This window comes from Notamacropus eugenii, chromosome 1 (assembly GCF_028372415.1).
Source record: "Notamacropus eugenii isolate mMacEug1 chromosome 1, mMacEug1.pri_v2, whole genome shotgun sequence".
Taxonomy (NCBI): Eukaryota; Metazoa; Chordata; class Mammalia; order Diprotodontia; family Macropodidae; genus Notamacropus; species Notamacropus eugenii.
The window spans coordinates 268,931,724-268,948,215 of record NC_092872.1 but is presented as its reverse complement, the minus strand read 5'-3'; the positions used below and the strand labels follow the sequence as shown (position 1 = coordinate 268,948,215).

General features: G+C 41.9%; 1 protein-coding gene and 1 pseudogene across 1 annotated transcript in view; both read left to right on the top strand.

Moving 5' to 3' along the window:
* The first annotated feature begins 837 nt into the window (after positions 1-837).
* LOC140517032 (uncharacterized) lies at positions 838-9,363 on the top strand (annotated as a pseudogene).
* Positions 8,617-16,492, top strand: part of CDK1 (cyclin dependent kinase 1) — a 24,199-nt gene continuing 16,323 nt past the window's right edge. Inside the window, exons 1-2 of the mRNA XM_072628879.1 lie at positions 8,617-8,877; positions 15,086-15,145. Of these exons, the coding sequence (XP_072484980.1) occupies positions 15,109-15,145 (37 nt within the window). The 5' untranslated portion in view covers positions 8,617-8,877; positions 15,086-15,108. The remainder of the gene's footprint in view (positions 8,878-15,085; positions 15,146-16,492) is intronic.

Sequence of the window (16,492 nt, the reverse complement as noted above, 5' to 3'; positions counted from 1 at the left end):
AGCTCCTTAAGGCTTCTCTTTCCTATTTACCTTTTCATATTTCTCTTGATTCTTGTATTTGAAAGTCAAATTCTCTATTCAGCTCTGGTCTTTTCAACAAGAATACTTGGAAGTTCTCTATTTCATTGAGATTCCATTTTCCCCCTGAAGTATTATACTCAGTTTTGCCGGATGGGTGATTCTTGGTTTTAATCCTATCTCCTTTGACTTTTGGAATATCATATTCCAAGCCCTTCACTCCCTTAGTGTAGAAGCTGGTAAATTTTGTGTTATCCTGATTGTATTTCCACAATACTTGAATTGTTTCTTTCTGGATGCTTGTAATATTTTCTTCTTGACCTGGGAACCCTGGAATTTGGCTGCATTGTTCCTGGGAGTTTTCATTTGGGGACCTCTTTCAGGAGGTGATTGGTGAATTCTTTCCATTTCTATTTAACCCTCTGGGTCTAGAATATCAGGGCAGTGTTCTTGGAGTATCATGTTGAAGCTCTTTTTTTTTTATGATGGTTTTCAGGTAGACCAATAATTTCTGAATTATCTCTCCTGGATCTATTTTCCATGTCAGTTGTTTTTCCAATGAGATATTTCACACAATTTTCTATTTTTTCATCCTTTTGGTTTTGTTTTATATTTTCTTGGTTTCTCATAAAGTCATTAGCTTCCATCTGCTCCAATCTAATTTTTAAAGAACTATTTTCCATTTGACCAATTTTACTTTTAAAAGCATTCTCACTTCCAGTTCCCCATGCCCTCAGTGCCTCACACATGTCTGGTCCCTAGTCCCTCTTCTACTGGCCCCTTCCCTCCCCTCTCTGCCCACCCCTGCTCCTCGTTGTGATGGCTGCAACTGTTATGTTCTGCACATGGCCTGGGCCCAGTGTCCTTCAGAGTTGCCAGCTACTGCACAGGTTCTTGAAAAGGGGTCATCCTTCTAACCCAGGGCAGAAGCCCTCCCCGCCCCTCCTTTTATGGGCTGTTGAGACAAGAAGACTTACATGAGAGACAAACCCCATATTAATGTTGGCACTATTGGCCACATGGATCATGGCAAAACTACACTGATAGCAGCAATCACCAAGATTCTGGCAGTGGGTGGTGGGGCCAAGTTTAAGAAGTACGAAGAAAATGACAATACACCAGAGGAACGAGCTTGAGGTATCACCATCAAATGCAGCCCACGTGGAATATAGTACAGCCACCTGACACTATGCTCATACTGACTGTCCTGGGCATGGCAACTATGTCAAGAACATGATCACAGGTATAGCTCCATTGGATGGCTGCATCTTGGTAGTGGCAGGCAATGATGGCCCTGCGCCCCAGACAAGGGAGCACCTGCTGCTTGCCAAATAGATTGGTGTAGAGTACATGGTAGTGTTTGTGAACAAGGCAGATGCCGTCCAGGACAATAAAATGATAGAGCTAGTGGAGCTAGAAATACGGGAGCCACTCACTGAGTTTAGTTATCATGGGGAGGACTCCTGGCATTGTTGGTTCTGCCCTCTGTGCCCTTGAGCAATGGCAGCCAGAGTTAGAGGTGAATGCTGTAATGAAACCGCTCAATGCTGTGGACACTCATATTCCTGTGCCCACTTGGCATCTAGAGAAACCCTTCCTGCTGCCTGTGAAGTCTGTTTATTTCATCCCTGGCTGTGGCACAGTAGTCACAGGGACTCTGGAGAGAGGAACTGTGAAGAAAGGAGATGAATGTGAATTCTTGGGCCTGAGCAAGAATATTTGCTCTGTGGTCACAGGAATTGAAATGTTTTGCTGGATGGGTGATTTTTTGGTTTTAATCCTAGTTCTTTTAACTTCTGGAATATCATGCTACAAGTCCTTCAGTCCCTTAATGTAGAAGCTGCCAGATCCTGTGTTATCCTGATCGTATTTCCACACTACTCTAACTGTTTCTTTCTGGATGCTTTCAATATTTTCTCCTTGACTTGGGAAGTCTGGAATTTGGCTACAGTATTCCTAGGAGCTTCTGTTTTGGGATCTCTTTCAGGAGGTGATGGGTGGATTCTTTCAATATTTATTTTGCCCTCTGGTTCTAGAATATCAGGGCAGTTTTCCTTGATAATTTCATGAAAGATGATGTCTAGGCTCTTTTTTTGATCATGGCTTTCAGGTAGTCCCATAATTTTTAAATTGTCTCTCCAGGTCAGTTGTTTTTGCAATGAGATATTTGACATTATCTTCCATTTTTTCATTCTTTTGGTTTTGTTTTGTGATTTCTTGGTTTCTCAAAAAGTCATTAACTTGCATCTGTTCCATTCTAATTTTTAAAGAACTATTTTCTTCAGTGAGCTTTTGAATCTCCTTTTCCATTTGGCTAATTCTGATTTTTAAAGCATTCTTTCCCTCATTGGCTTTTTGAACCTCTTTTGCCATTTGTGAGTTAGCTTATTTTTCAATGTGTTATTTTCTTCAGGATTTTTTGGGGTCTCCTTTAGTAAGCTGTTGACTTGCTTTTCATGATTTTCTTGCATCTCTCTCATTTCTCTTCCCAATTTTTCCTCCACTTCTCATACTTGATTTTCAAAATCCAATCCTTTTTAAGCTCTTCCATCACCTGAGACCTTTGCATATTTTTTTTTGGAGGATTTGGATGTAGAAGCCTTGACTTTGCTATCTTTCTCTGATGGTATGTTACCTTTCACCAAAAAAGTAACCTTCTATAGTCTTATTTTTTCCCTTTTTGGGGCCTTTCCCCAGCCAGTTACTTGATTTTGAGTCCTTTGCCAAGTGAAGGGTATACTACCCTAGGCTTCAGAGGTTTTGTACAGCTGTTTTCTGAGATATCTCTAGGGATCTGTAAGTTCTCAGTTCCACCAAGGTGGCACAATCAAAGGACAGGTGTTTACTTGTCTCCTGGCCTGTGCTCTGATCCGTGAGCAATCACAAGCACTTTTTTTCTGCCCTGGAACTATGAGTAGGATTCCCTCTGCATAGCTGCTGCCAGTTCCATCACACCAGCACTTCTCCTCCTGCCAGGACCACCACTCAAGACTGAGACCCAGATCAGCTGCTTGATTTCCCCAGGGTCTTGAGGCTGAAGGCTCCAAAATTGGATCCTTCTGCTACAGTGACTGCTGCCACCCTGAGGCCAGGGCTGAGGCTGGACCATCCCCCCTCTCACCCAGGTGAAAGAGCTTTCTCAATGACCTTTGAACCTATCTTTGACATTGGTAAGTTGAGAAATCTGGGAACCACAGTAGCTGCTCATGATTCCATACCCTGAAGCCTGTATGAGTCCTGTCTGTGTCACGTGGGTCACACTGGGCTGCATTTTGCTCCAACCCCAACGTGATAGACCTTTACTGTTGGCCTTCCAGGCTGCATTGGGGTGGAAATCCATTTCTCTCTGTCATTTTGTGGCTTCTGCTGCTCTAGAATTTGTCTAGAATCATTTTTTACAGATATACTTTGGGCTATGGGGGGAGAGCTAGAGCAGGTCAGTCCTTCTATTCTACCATCTTGGCTCCTAAAAAAAATTTTTTTTAAACATACAATTTGAGTATGGGATCCCTGGGCTGGAGCAAGACAAATTAAATTCTGAGGTTCCCAGGGGAAATTGAGTAGGGACATGAAACAAAGAGAGATTTTTTGGAAGCTTTTTAAAAAACAGATTATTTCCAAGGACCACCTCTCATCCCATAGAACCTTCATTTGTTGTCTAGTCATTAAAAGTACTATCAGACTCTTCATGGCTCTATTTGGAGTTTTCCTGGCAAAGATACTGGAATGGTTGGGCATTTCCTTCTCCAGATCATTTTACAGATAAGGAAACTGAATTAAATAGGGTGAAGTGACTTGTCCAGGGTCACACAGCTAGTAAGTGTCTGAACTCAGATTTGAACTTGGGAAGATGAGTCACCCTCACTCCAGGTCCAGAGCTCTCTGCACTATGGCATCACCTAGCAGCCCCCTAACCAAGAAATACATTTAAGCAAAACAAATGACCTTATAACTTGGTCTGACAGTTTATGCTTAATTCTGTGTTTCCTCTATTAATAGAATCTGAGTTTCTTGAGAACAAGGACTGTTTTGCTTTTCTCTTTGTGTACTCAACATAATCCTCTGAACATAGCAAGCACTTAATAAATTCCTTTTTTCCCTTCTTTCCCTCCCTCCTTCCTTCCTTCCTTCCTAGCCCCTACATTCTCTATCAGTTGTTGGAGTCAAGATAAGAAAGTACATTATTCCAATATCTTCTAGAGTTGTTTTCATTTAAGTTGTATTGTGTAAATAATTTTTTTTGTTCTGCTTATTTTTTTGAGCATCATTTGAAATATTTACCTAAGGTTTTCTGGATTACTCAGTTTGTGGTTGATGGTGAATGGTTCCTGGAAATATAATGTGGCACAGAGATCAGGGAGTCAGCTTTGGAGCCAAGGATAGACCTCATTCCATTCCTTCCTTGGACACAGATGACTGGTGTGTCCCTGGACAAGCCACTGAACCTGCCTCTCATGCCCCTAAAGCTGTAGAATAGTAGCAACCTCAATTAAAAGGGGAGGAAGGAGAGGGAATAAGTATTTCTATAGTGTCTACTATGTGCCAGGCCCTGTGCTAAATGTTTTTTTTTTTTTCAAAAAAAAATATTATCTCATTTGATCTTCACAGAAACCTTGGGAAGTAGGTGTAATTATTATTCCAATTTTACAATTGAGGAAATTGAGGCAGAGTTTAAGTAATGCCAGTAAGTCTCTGAGGCTAGATATGTACTGTCAACCTGAATTAAGGAAAAAGCAGCAATGTAGCAAAAATGATGATCTTTAGTTGGGACAAGGGGTTGCAACTGGGGTTCCACGCAGTAACAAGTGCTGGGGATCCCGAAAAGGGGGCTGGATGTGGGGTTCTTATAAAGTATTTAGGCTGAGAGAGAGGCACTGCTGATGTGAAAAGGTAGGACATTATACTATTTCACCAGGTAAGCTGTTTTGCAAAGCAACTAAAAGTCCATAGAGAAAGTTTGAGAATCTCAGAGGGGAGAGTTTAGGACATTTACAAAAATGTCAGAATCTGGGAGTGATACTGTCTGGTAAGCCTCAGGCATTTTATGGGTCTGGGGAATGAGGATTAGGTCTGCTTCAGTCAGCTACATTTGATGGTGCTCCCCTCTTCCTGATTCCAGGCTCAGACCTCTACCCATTGTACCACCAACTTCATCATTAACTGAAGTTTCTTTTCAAGCATTCCCTAACTAGATGAACTCATAGGTCTAGACAACATGTATATACATATATGCATATGTGTGTGTGCATATGTACCTTCAGATACTTACTAGTTGGGTGACGGTAGGCAAGTCATTTCACCTGTTTGCCTCAGTTTCCTTATCTATAAAGTGGAGATAATCATATTACCTATCTCCTAGGGTGAATGTGAGAAGCAAATGAGAAATGATGAGTGTTTCTTCTACCCTCCCCACCATACCTAGTGCTTGACAGGGTCCTGGGTCAAAGGCTACATCTGAATCAATCAATCAATCAATCAATATTTATTTAGCTAAGAGAAGGTAGGGATTCAAAAAGAGATAAAACAATCATATGCTCAAGGAGCTCATAATCTAATTGAGGGAGACAAACATGAAAATAAATATATCCAAAGCAAGCTATACAGAAGACAAATAGGAAATGATTAACAAGGAGAAGGCTCTGGAATGAAGAGGGGCTAAGGAATTTAGCAGCTTAGTAAGCTAGCATCTCCCCCAGCTCTAATGAGGCAAAGTAGCCTCTTGGGGAGGCCGCACAGGGCTGCGCATGGAGTTAGGGGACCTAAGTTCCAAACTTGATTCTGCTACTTACCATACGGGTCACCTTGCTCAAGTCACTTCTACTCCCTTTGCCTATGTCCTTCTTTTGGAAAAAGAGAGATTTTGACCCAGATCTCCAAAGCAGGCATGGGACACAGGATCCAGAGGCTGAGGATCTGGGTTTACATTCCATGGCTGACACTTAGCACTGAGTGACGTAGGGCCTACTTCCTTCAGTCCTTCCTCTGTAAAATGCAGTGTGTGTGTGTGTGTGTGTGTGTGTGTGTGTTTGCGTGTGTGTGTGTGTTTGCATGTGTGTGTGTGTATGTGTGTGTGTGCACTCAGGGAGGAACTGAACCTCATGACCTCAAAAACATCACAGTTACAAGGAAGGAGCATTGCCATTGGAGGCATCAGCCTGGGTTCAAAGGCTGCTGCTGTCACTACCTGAGTAGTGACATTGGTCACTTACTAACTTACTGAACTTTCCTGGGCCTGAGCTGTCTCATCTGGAAGATGAGGGGTTTGGGTTATTTGACCTCTGAGGTCCCTTCCAGCTCTAAGAATAAAATAGCTAGTGTTTATAAAGTGCTTTAGGTATGTTATAGGCAGATATATGGCATGATGAGTGGAGTACTGGACTCGGAGTCAGGAAGACCTGAGCTCAAATGCTGTGGAAGCCACTTGCAAGCTGTATGATCCTGGGCAAGTCACTTAACCTTTGTTTACCTTAGTTTTCTCACCTGTAAAATGGGGATAATAATAGTGCCTACCTGAGAGGGTTGTTGTGAGGATTATATGAGATAATTGTAAAGCCCTTACACACAGTAAGTACCATATAAATATTAACTTACTATTAATATGTGAGGTGCTTTGTAAACTGAAATGCTACATCAATGTTAAGTTACTATTAACATATAAGGTGCTTTGTAAACTTAAATGCCACATAAATGTTAACATGTCAGATGCTTTGTAAACCTTAAATGCTATATAAATGTTAACTTACCTTTAACATGTGAGGTGCTTTGTAAGCCTTAAATGCTACATAAATGTTAACTTGACATGTCAGATGCTTTGTAAACCTTAAATGCTATATTAATGTTAACTTAGTTTTAACATGTGAGGTGCTTTGTAAGCCTTAAATGCTACATAAATGTTAACTTGACATGTCAGATGCTTTGTAAACCTTAAATGCTATATAAATGTTAACTTACCATTAACATATAAGGTGCTTTGTAAACTTAAATGCTACATAAATGTTAACTTGACATGTCAGATGCTTTGTAAACCTTAAATGCTATATAAATGTTAACTTACTTTTAACATGTGAGGTGCTTTGTAAGCCTTAAATGCTACATAAATGTTAACTTGACATGTCAGATGCTTTGTAAACCTTAAATGCTATATAAATGTTAACTTACCATTAACATATAAGGTGCTTTGTAAACTTAAATGCTACATAAATGTTAACTTGACATGTCAGATGCTTTGTAAACCTTAAATGCTATATAAATGTTAACTTACTTTTAACATGTGAGGTGCTTTGTAAGCCTTAAATGCTACATAAATGTTAACTTGACATGTCAGATGCTTTGTAAACCTTAAATGCTATATAAATGTTAACTTACCATTAACATATAAGGTGCTTTGTAAACTTAAATGCTACATAAATGTTAACTTGACATGTCAGATGCTTTGTAAACCTTAAATGCTATATTAATGTTAACTTACTTTTAACATGTGAGGTGCTTTGTAAGCCTTAAATGCTACATAAATGTTAACTTGACATGTCAGATGCTTTGTAAACCTTAAATGCTATATAAATGTTAACTTACCATTAACATATAAGGTGCTTTGTAAACTTAAATGCTACATAAATGTTAACTTGACATGTCAGATGCTTTGTAAACCTTAAATGCTATATAAATGTTAACTTACTTTTAACATGTGAGGTGCTTTGTAAGCCTTAAATGCTACATAAATGTTAACTTGACATGTCAGATGCTTTGTAAACCTTAAATGCTATATAAATGTTAACTTACCATTAACATATAAGGTGCTTTGTAAACTTAAATGCTACATAAATGTTAACTTGACATGTCAGATGCTTTGTAAACCTTAAATGCTATATTAATGTTAACTTACTTTTAACATGTGGGGTGTTTTGTAAACTTAAATGCTACATCAGTGTCAACTTACTATTAACATGCAAGGTGATTTGTAAACTTAAATGCCACATAAATGTTAACTTAACATGCCAGATGCTTTGTAAACTTAAATGCTCTATAAATTCTAGCTATTACTTTCTCGATCAGGGGTTGTTAGCTTTTGGTGTGTCATGGACACACTATGCATGATCCACACACGAAGGGCTGGGGAAGCCTATGGGCTCCTCAGAAAATGTTTTATGAAATAGAATCACAAAAGAAACAATATTGAAATAAATAGGGGAGTCTGTGGACCCCAGGTTAGAAATCACTGATCTAGAGCGTAGAGCTCTGGATCCAAACACTGCCTCTGATCCTAATTAGCCGGGTGACGTCGTCTGTGCAAGTCACAACGTCTGCCTCAGTTTCCTCATCTTTAAAATGTGGATAATAATAGTATACCTCCCAGGGTTGTAGTGAGAATCCAAAGAGTTCATGTTTGTAAAGTGGCTTACAAACCTTGGAGGGTTACATTAAATACTTCTGTACGATCCGAAGTGTCCCTTGACTCTATAAGAATTGGACCCACAGTACGCAGACTGAAACACAATGCCGCCCTACCACTTGATTTGTTTCCGACGAGAACCTATGGGACGAGGCTGGTGGGCGGGGCCGAAGAGAGCCAGAGGACGCTTGCGCCGGGGCTCAGTCGGCGCCCGCCCACCTCTTTTCTGCGCGCCGCCTTTTCGCCGCTGTTTCGCGCCGCCGCCCCCCCAGGAAAGAGAGCAGCGGAGTGTCCGGGCTCTGATTGGCCGCTTTGAAAGTCTACGGGCGCGCTGATTGGCGGAGCGGAGACACTTTAGCGCGCTGAGTTTGAAACTGGCCTCAGTCGGTGTCCCAGGAGCTGAGTCGGAGGAGGTACTCGTGCAGTCGCTGCAGCCCCCGCCGCTGCGCCTTCGGCCTCGGCCTCCTCAGGTAAGCGGGGCCCGGCCCGCAGCGGGGAAGCGCCGCCCGAGGCGGGCCCGGCCCGGCCCGAGGGGGGAAAGGGAGTGCCTCCTCCACCCCCCTCCCACCCACCCCCCCACCTCGGGCGGCGTGGCGGCTCCTCCCCTCCCGACCCCGTGCTCCCTCGGGAAGGACCCCAGCCGGGTCTGCGCCCGAGGAAGGGCTAGGACGCCCAGGAGCCTTCCACTGGTGACCGTCGTCGGCCCGGAGCCCTTCCGTTCCCCATGTGGCCGCTCGCCCCCCGGGGTGTGGCCGCCCCCGGAATTTTACGGGCGGGAGCGCGGACCTTTCCCTGAAGGCGCGGTGGGGCCCTTTGTTCTGACCCGGCTCCTCGGGGGTGGGGCGCGTCCAGGACCCCCCCGGCGCTGGCACGTCGAGGCTCCGGACGGTCCTGAGCGCGTCGGTGGCGTGGCACCCCTCCCCCACACCCTCTGTCTGCCTGCCACCTCCGCGTAGCCTGGGCCCACCGGGGGAGCTGTCACGGGTCACTCATTGCCAGATCAATGACAGGCCTCGGGCCAGGTCAGCGCGTTCATTCATGGACGCGAAGGCTTCCCGTAAGGGCTCGGACACCCAACTGACCCCCCAGGGCTCGGGCCTCCCTTCTAACTTAAAAAAAAATCCCCTTTAAATTGTATTTATTATAAACTTAAAAACTTCGTTCTGCTTACGGCCACCCCACTCAGTTGAAAAAAGAAAAAAAAAATAAAGCCCTGGTAAGAGATGAACAATGACCGGGTCTCGCCCCCTCTCCCCCTCATTCTGCCATCGCCGTCCCGCAGCCCTGTTTGGCACTGCCCCGTGCCCACCTCAGACCTCGGATCGATCTGAAGGCCTCTGGGATTGGGGTTCTGCGCCCTGAGTCCGCCTCAGGCCGTGTCTATTTTCCCATGTCTCTCTGAATGGTTTCTTCATTTCCTTCATTTGTTGTAAGCTCTTGTCTTTTGCCAGTTTTTTTTTTTTATCCCCCACACTTAGCACAGTGCCTGGCACATAGTAGGCCCTTAATAAGCATTTATTGATTCTTACAGCACAATAATATTCCTTGTATCATATAACATAATTTGATTAGCCACTCCTTGGTTGATGCCCTCCACCTTGCTTCCAGTTCTTTGCCACTACAAAAAAGAACTTGAAATATCTTCATATATCTTTTCATCTTTCATATTCTTGGAGTATAGGACTGGTTCAAAGAGTATGCACAGTTTAGTAACTTTTGCAGTATATTTCCAAATTACTTTCCAGAATGGCTAGTCTAATTTACAGCTTCACAAACAGTACATCCATGTGCCTGTTTTCCTACAGCCCCTCCAGCATTTGGCATTTTCTTTTTTTGTCCCCTTTGCCATTATCTGGGTGTGTGGGTTGCTTTAATTTGCATTTCCCTAATTATTAGTGATTTGGAGCATTTTCTTAGCATGGCTATCAGTCGTTTGGATTCATTCCTTCCTTAGAAACATGCTTGTATCCTTTGGCTAGTTCTCATTTGGATTCCTTCCTTCCTTTTATACATGACCAATAGCCTCCTAAGGTGAGTGATACAAATATGGTCATTCCCGTTTTATAGCTGGGGAAGCTAAGGGTTTGTGAGTTGGGAGTGACAGTGCTGGGTAATAAATACAGTTAGTGAGTTTAGCAATCTTTAGCCCAGAATTTAGGACTGAAAGTAATCTGGTTAGATAAATGTACTTTATGGATGAGGCAGCTGAGGGCAGTGACTTGATCCAAGGGCATACATGTACAGTAAGAATAATTGAACTGCAGTCTTAATGTTCTTAATAGTACTACATAGGGCACTGAGAAAGGAGCCTTGCCATGCTTTAGACGAGATTGTTGTAAAATACAAGAAGGTTGGGGCTGCGCTTGAATAGAAAGTGTTCCCTGACTGCAGGTCATTTGGTCCTTACGACTCTGATGCAAGTGCTGGAGGAAGAGACCAAGCCTCAGTAACTTGTCCAGGTTTACACGACCAGAAAATGTCTGAAAGAGTATTTGAACGTTATCTATCTAGGTTCAAAGAATCTCCCAGATCACTTTCCTAGACAACCAAGATAGTTTGCAAAAAGTAGATAGCATGGGACATAACTGGCCCTGCCATCTATCTCCTGAGAAATGCTAGGAGGAAGATGGGTGGCTGATGCCTGTGAGAAGACAGCTCTAGGCTACACAAGCTGTTTGAAAGGGGTATTCACCTAAAAACTTTCAAACTAAAAGGAAGACAAGTTAACAGATGGATTCAACATAAGATTAGTGGAAGACTGTTTCAGCTATTTTTTTCAAATTGAACTAATTTAATCAGTTTCTCTCTTAACATCTCTTACAGTCTGGCTTCTGACCTCATCATTCCACCTGAACCACTCTCTTCAAAGTTACCAATGATCTCTTAATTGCCTGATCCAACAGCCCTTTCTAGATCCTCGTAAACTGTTTTGTCACCTATGATCAAATACAAAATCATTGGTTTGGCCTTCAAAGCTCTTCATCATCTAGCTCCCTCCTCCCTTTCCAGTCTTCTTACTCTACTTGGAGTAAAGGTACAATGTGTCCCACTGTGACTGATCACACTAATGTGAACTTGGGAGACTCCCATAGGCCGGACACAAGTGATCTATAATAATCTCTGCCACATACTGGCTTCCTGGCTGTTCTTTGAATGAGACACTCCACCTTTTTTCGTCTGGCTGTTCCCTATGCCTCTTCATTGCCATTTCCCGACTTGCCCGGTTTCCTTTTAAATTCCATCTTCTACAGGAAGCCTTTTCCATTCCCTCTTAATTCTAGTGCCTTCCCTCTCATTTATTTCCTGTTAATCCTACATGTAGCTTCTATGTTTATTGACTGCCTGAATTGTATATAGTTTGGGCTTAACTGAATTTTGGGTGAGTGTAGTGGGAAGGGTTCTGTATTGGCCTTTACAAAGTGTACAAATGAAAATTGGTATCTGGCCATTCATGATACACTGCTCGCCTCATAGAACTAGTTCTAACGGGACAGAAGCAGCCAAGAATTTGGCTACCTGAGAGTCCAGTTTCAATTCTTTTTTACACTGCATTTATCAGGAAGTTTTTGTATTCTATGATAACAAAGGATAAGCAAAAGATTTCTCCATCAAAATACTGAGAGGCATCATGCCATCAGTGAGTAGTTGACTCAGAAGCCAAGAAGACTTAGGTTGATGTCTGCCCGTTGGCATGAACTGATGGTGGTGATGATGGGATGGTAATTTAGTCTTAGTGCTCTAGGCCAGAGATGTCAAACATGCTGTTGATAGATTAAAATGTAATTGGAAAATATTTAGCAACATAAAATACACTAAAACACAGGCATGCCTTGGAGATATTGTGGGTTGGGTTCCAGGTTAACATAATAAAGTGAATGTTGCAATAATTTTGAATCATGAATTTTTGGTTTCTCAGGGCATATCAAAGCTGTGTTTGTACTGTTGTCTATTAAGAATGCCATAGTATGTCTAAAAAACCAATGTATATACCTTAATTAAAAAATGTTAACCATCATCTGAGCCTTCAGCAAGCTGTAATCTTTTTGCTTGCAGAGAATCTTGCCTCAGATTGCTGACTGATTAGGGTGGTTGGTTACTGAAGGTTGAGCTGGCTCTGGCAATTTCTTAAAACATCCATGAAATTTGCTGTATCAATTAACTCTTCCTTTCACTCTTAACACTTAGAGGTCATTGTAGGGTTTTTAATTGGTCGAATTCCAATGTTATTGTGTCTCAGGGCATAGGAGAGAAATGGGGAGCTGTGGGTAGAGCAGTCAGAATACACACTATGTTGGTTGAGTTCATCTGTCTTATGTGGGTGAGGTTTGTAGTACCTCAAAACAATTACAGTAGTAGAATCAAACATCACTGACCACAGATTATCACAAGTTCAACATGTGACACAGAGATGGATGTGAGCACATGCTGTTGGGAAAATGGCACTGAAAGACCTGCTTAATCCAGGATTGTACATACCTTCAGTATCTTCAAAGTCGATAAAATGAGGTTTGCCTGTGGATTGGGTCAGTGGCCCCATTTCTAAGTGTCACCCTGCTTTAGGCAACCTGCTTTGGTAGTTCCTTAGAAGTCCCCTATGCCAATGAAATTGCTGGGCAGTGACATCTTGATTTGTCATCACTTCAGGAACAAATCATTGAATCAATATATACACAGGGAAACAATATATACACAGATGGGTAAATACAAAATATTTCCAGGTTTGAGGGAACACTAACAGAAATCTTGTAAGAGCTGATCAATGAAGAAAGAAAGATAGGGGCTTTTAGAGCTAGAGGTGATAGGGAGAAGAGTAATCTAGGCATAGAGATGAGAGAGCATGGAGAATGTGGGACAGTCCTTTGAGGTCATGAAAATGATAGTTTAAATTTTTCTTCATGTGCCAATTCCACACTCTCCATCCCTGTGCCAGACCCCTTTCTGCCATGAGTATATAAGAAGACTAGAATTGCTGACCACAACTGTAGTCCGTAGTTTTATGTGTAATAAGATGTTGATATTTGTACTTTAAACAATTTAAACTACCAGTTTACCACTGACGCTTTTTCAGTTTTTTAATAAAAATTTCAGCTACATTTTCAAATGATATATTGTTTGAAAACAATTTTCATTTTTGTTGATACTACATCATTTGTTTCTGAATGTATATCTTCTCTTCCCCTACACAGAAAGCCATTCTTTGTAACAAAGATTAAAAGAGAAAAATAACAGTTAGCAAAGCTAATCATGTATACAGGCTGGAGAAGCTGGCCTTTTGAGGACCCTTTCCGCTCTCAAATTCTGGTTCCCAGTTTGATAGTATGTGATATTCCATCTCCACCCCTATTGGAGGGACAACTGTTTTTGTGTAGCCAAGGCAGCTCATTATAACTACACAGCATCTTTGGTTGGTTGTTTTTGTTTACATGGTTGTCATTGGGTGCATTATTTTTCTGATTCTCCTTTCATTTTGTGTTGTCATGTTTTCTGTTGCTCCTTTGAATTCTTGTTTTTTGTGCCACCATAATTTAATTTTGGTTCTTAATTTATATTTGACAAAATAATAGAATATCAGAGCTTTATGTTAAAGATGAGAAAATTCAGGCCTAAACGTTTTGTCCACAGTCATGAAGCTTGAACATCAATGCACTTACCTCTTCTTATTCTTAGTGTTCTGAACAGTGTATTAGTACTTGATAGTGTGTTAGCCAAGGGTGCCCCAGGAATTTCACTATAACTTTCTCCTTTATTTATTGATTCAACAACCTCTTACTGCTGTTCTAGGCTCTGTTAGGGCTATAACAAAAAGATAACCATCCTTATCCTCAAGAAACTTAACATTCTAATGGGGAAAATGATGTCTCTCTCTCTCTCACACACACACATTCGTGTGAATGTGTACACATAGATACACACTTTAACTATTGTGTGATAATGTATTTAAAGTCTCCTGAAAGCCTTAAATATGTATAAAGTACCAGGTGGTGTGAAGATCATCATGACATAAGCTAATAGCAAAGGAAAAATAGAGAAGAGATCATTTTAGACTACTATTGAGGTAGTCTGAGGTAGGCCTTAGAATGATGAGCTTAGATTCAGGAGTTCAGATTCTCCTTCTGAAACTTGCTTAACCTTGATGCGCTTTAGTGAACTCCTTTAGGCTCAGGGGCAGGCCTAGCACTCATACTTGTCTTCTTGTTGGAGTGTTTGTTAACCAGTATCTGAATCTTGTATTTTTAGTTCTTTGGGAAAAGCTCAGAAATTCATCTTTAGTATTCATGAGTATTTCTTATCTGAATAGTGAGCAAGAAGAGACAACTAAGCCCAACTGTGACCAAAGTTATTAATAGAGACTGAGCTTGTGACTTTTGGTATAAGGAGTTCTCAGATGAGAAAATGCCTCTTAGTGCCCAAGTCTGTACTTTCTCCATTGTCTGAGTTCTTTCTAACTCCCTCTCAAAAGAGTTAAAACCATTTTCTTGTGGAAAGAAGAGCACCAGGGTAACCCATGTGAAAATAGATGAGTCTTAAGGGATAACGGAACCTCAGGGTCACATGGGTGATAAGTATCAGAGTTAGACTTTGAACTCAGGCCTCATTCACTAACTTCTAGACTGCTTCAAAAAAAAAAAATGAGCAGTTCTTATGGTGAGGACTCACTTTGATTTTTTTCCGTTTCAGAGATTCCAGCATATTGAATAGTTATGGAGGACTACACAAAAATTGAGAAAATTGGGGAAGGTGAGTAATTTATGTAATTTTCAAGCTGTAAGATTTAAAAATAGAAAACCTAAAACCTATTCAAATTAATCTCAATACCCCCCAGATCTGTAGTGTGGAGAACTACCTAGTTTTCCTCTTCACTTTTCAGTATAAAGATCCTTTTGTCTCCATCCATATAATAAGGACATATACATATATGAACCCCTTCAGTCAATAGTCGCTAGACCTTTGCTGGACACTTGCATTTGCACTGTAGAGTGTACAAAGAAGCAGGCCTATCCTGAAGGAGCTTATTCCATCTTAGAGGAGTGGAATAATATATAAAAAACACATGTGCAGTCATTTTTAGAGCAGTCAGGGGACGGATCAGGTTGGGCTAAGTAACCTGCTTCAAAGCTTAGTTCCTGTGAGGTGGGAGTGCAGTCTCCTACTCTGTTCGGTCCTCTCCTCTCCTCAAACCTTAAGGAGAAGTGAAGCTGGTGACCTGCACAGTCCTCCCTCACTCAACAAAGTCAAGTGCAAGTCATGTCATTTCTCTCATGGCATATTCTTCTTTGGCAATGAAGGATAAAGACAATCCTGTGAGTAGATGCACCTGCCTGAATGGGGACCCAGCTGAATGGATAACTCAACTTCTCCTCTTCTGTCTGCCCTCCTCTCCAAAGGACGGTAAATTCTGATGGCCAAAAGATGCCCAGTTGACTTGGATTTTACTGACCCCTTCCCTTTCCCCTGTTCTGCCCTGTCCTGTCCTCTCCCAAAACCTTAAACCTACTGAACTCTGAAACTGGGACACCAATGGACCCCTGCCTAAGGGCTCCTCTTGATCCTCCTAGCTTTAGAGTGATTGTCAATAGTAACTGTTGCTCTTTGCCACCCAGCCTGATACCTTTCTTTTTCTTGGCCTCATTAAAGGGGCCATGCCCTGGCTACTTCTTAAGCAGGCCTATTCAATGAATGGGCGTTGCCTCACCCTTAGGGAATACCTACAAAGACCTTGGCCTAAAGAGCCCAAGGTCTCCCCAGTGCATCCTGGGTCATCTCCAGTCATCCTGATGAATATCTGGTCACTGGATTCAGATGGCTCTGGAGGAGAAGTAAGGCTGGTGACCTGCACAGCCCTCCCTCACTCAAAACAAGTCAAGTGCAAGTTGTGTCATCATTTCTCTCATGGCATGGTCTTCTTTGACAAACACAATCCTTGCAGAAGATGGGATTTTAGCTTGGACCTGAAGGAAGTCAGGGAGTCCAAAAGGGGAAATGAGAAGGCTGAGAATTTCAGGCATGAGGGACTGCCAGTGAAATTACATACTAATGCAAGGAGTAGCAAGGAGTCAGGTTAATTGAATGAGGCAGGGTGGGCAG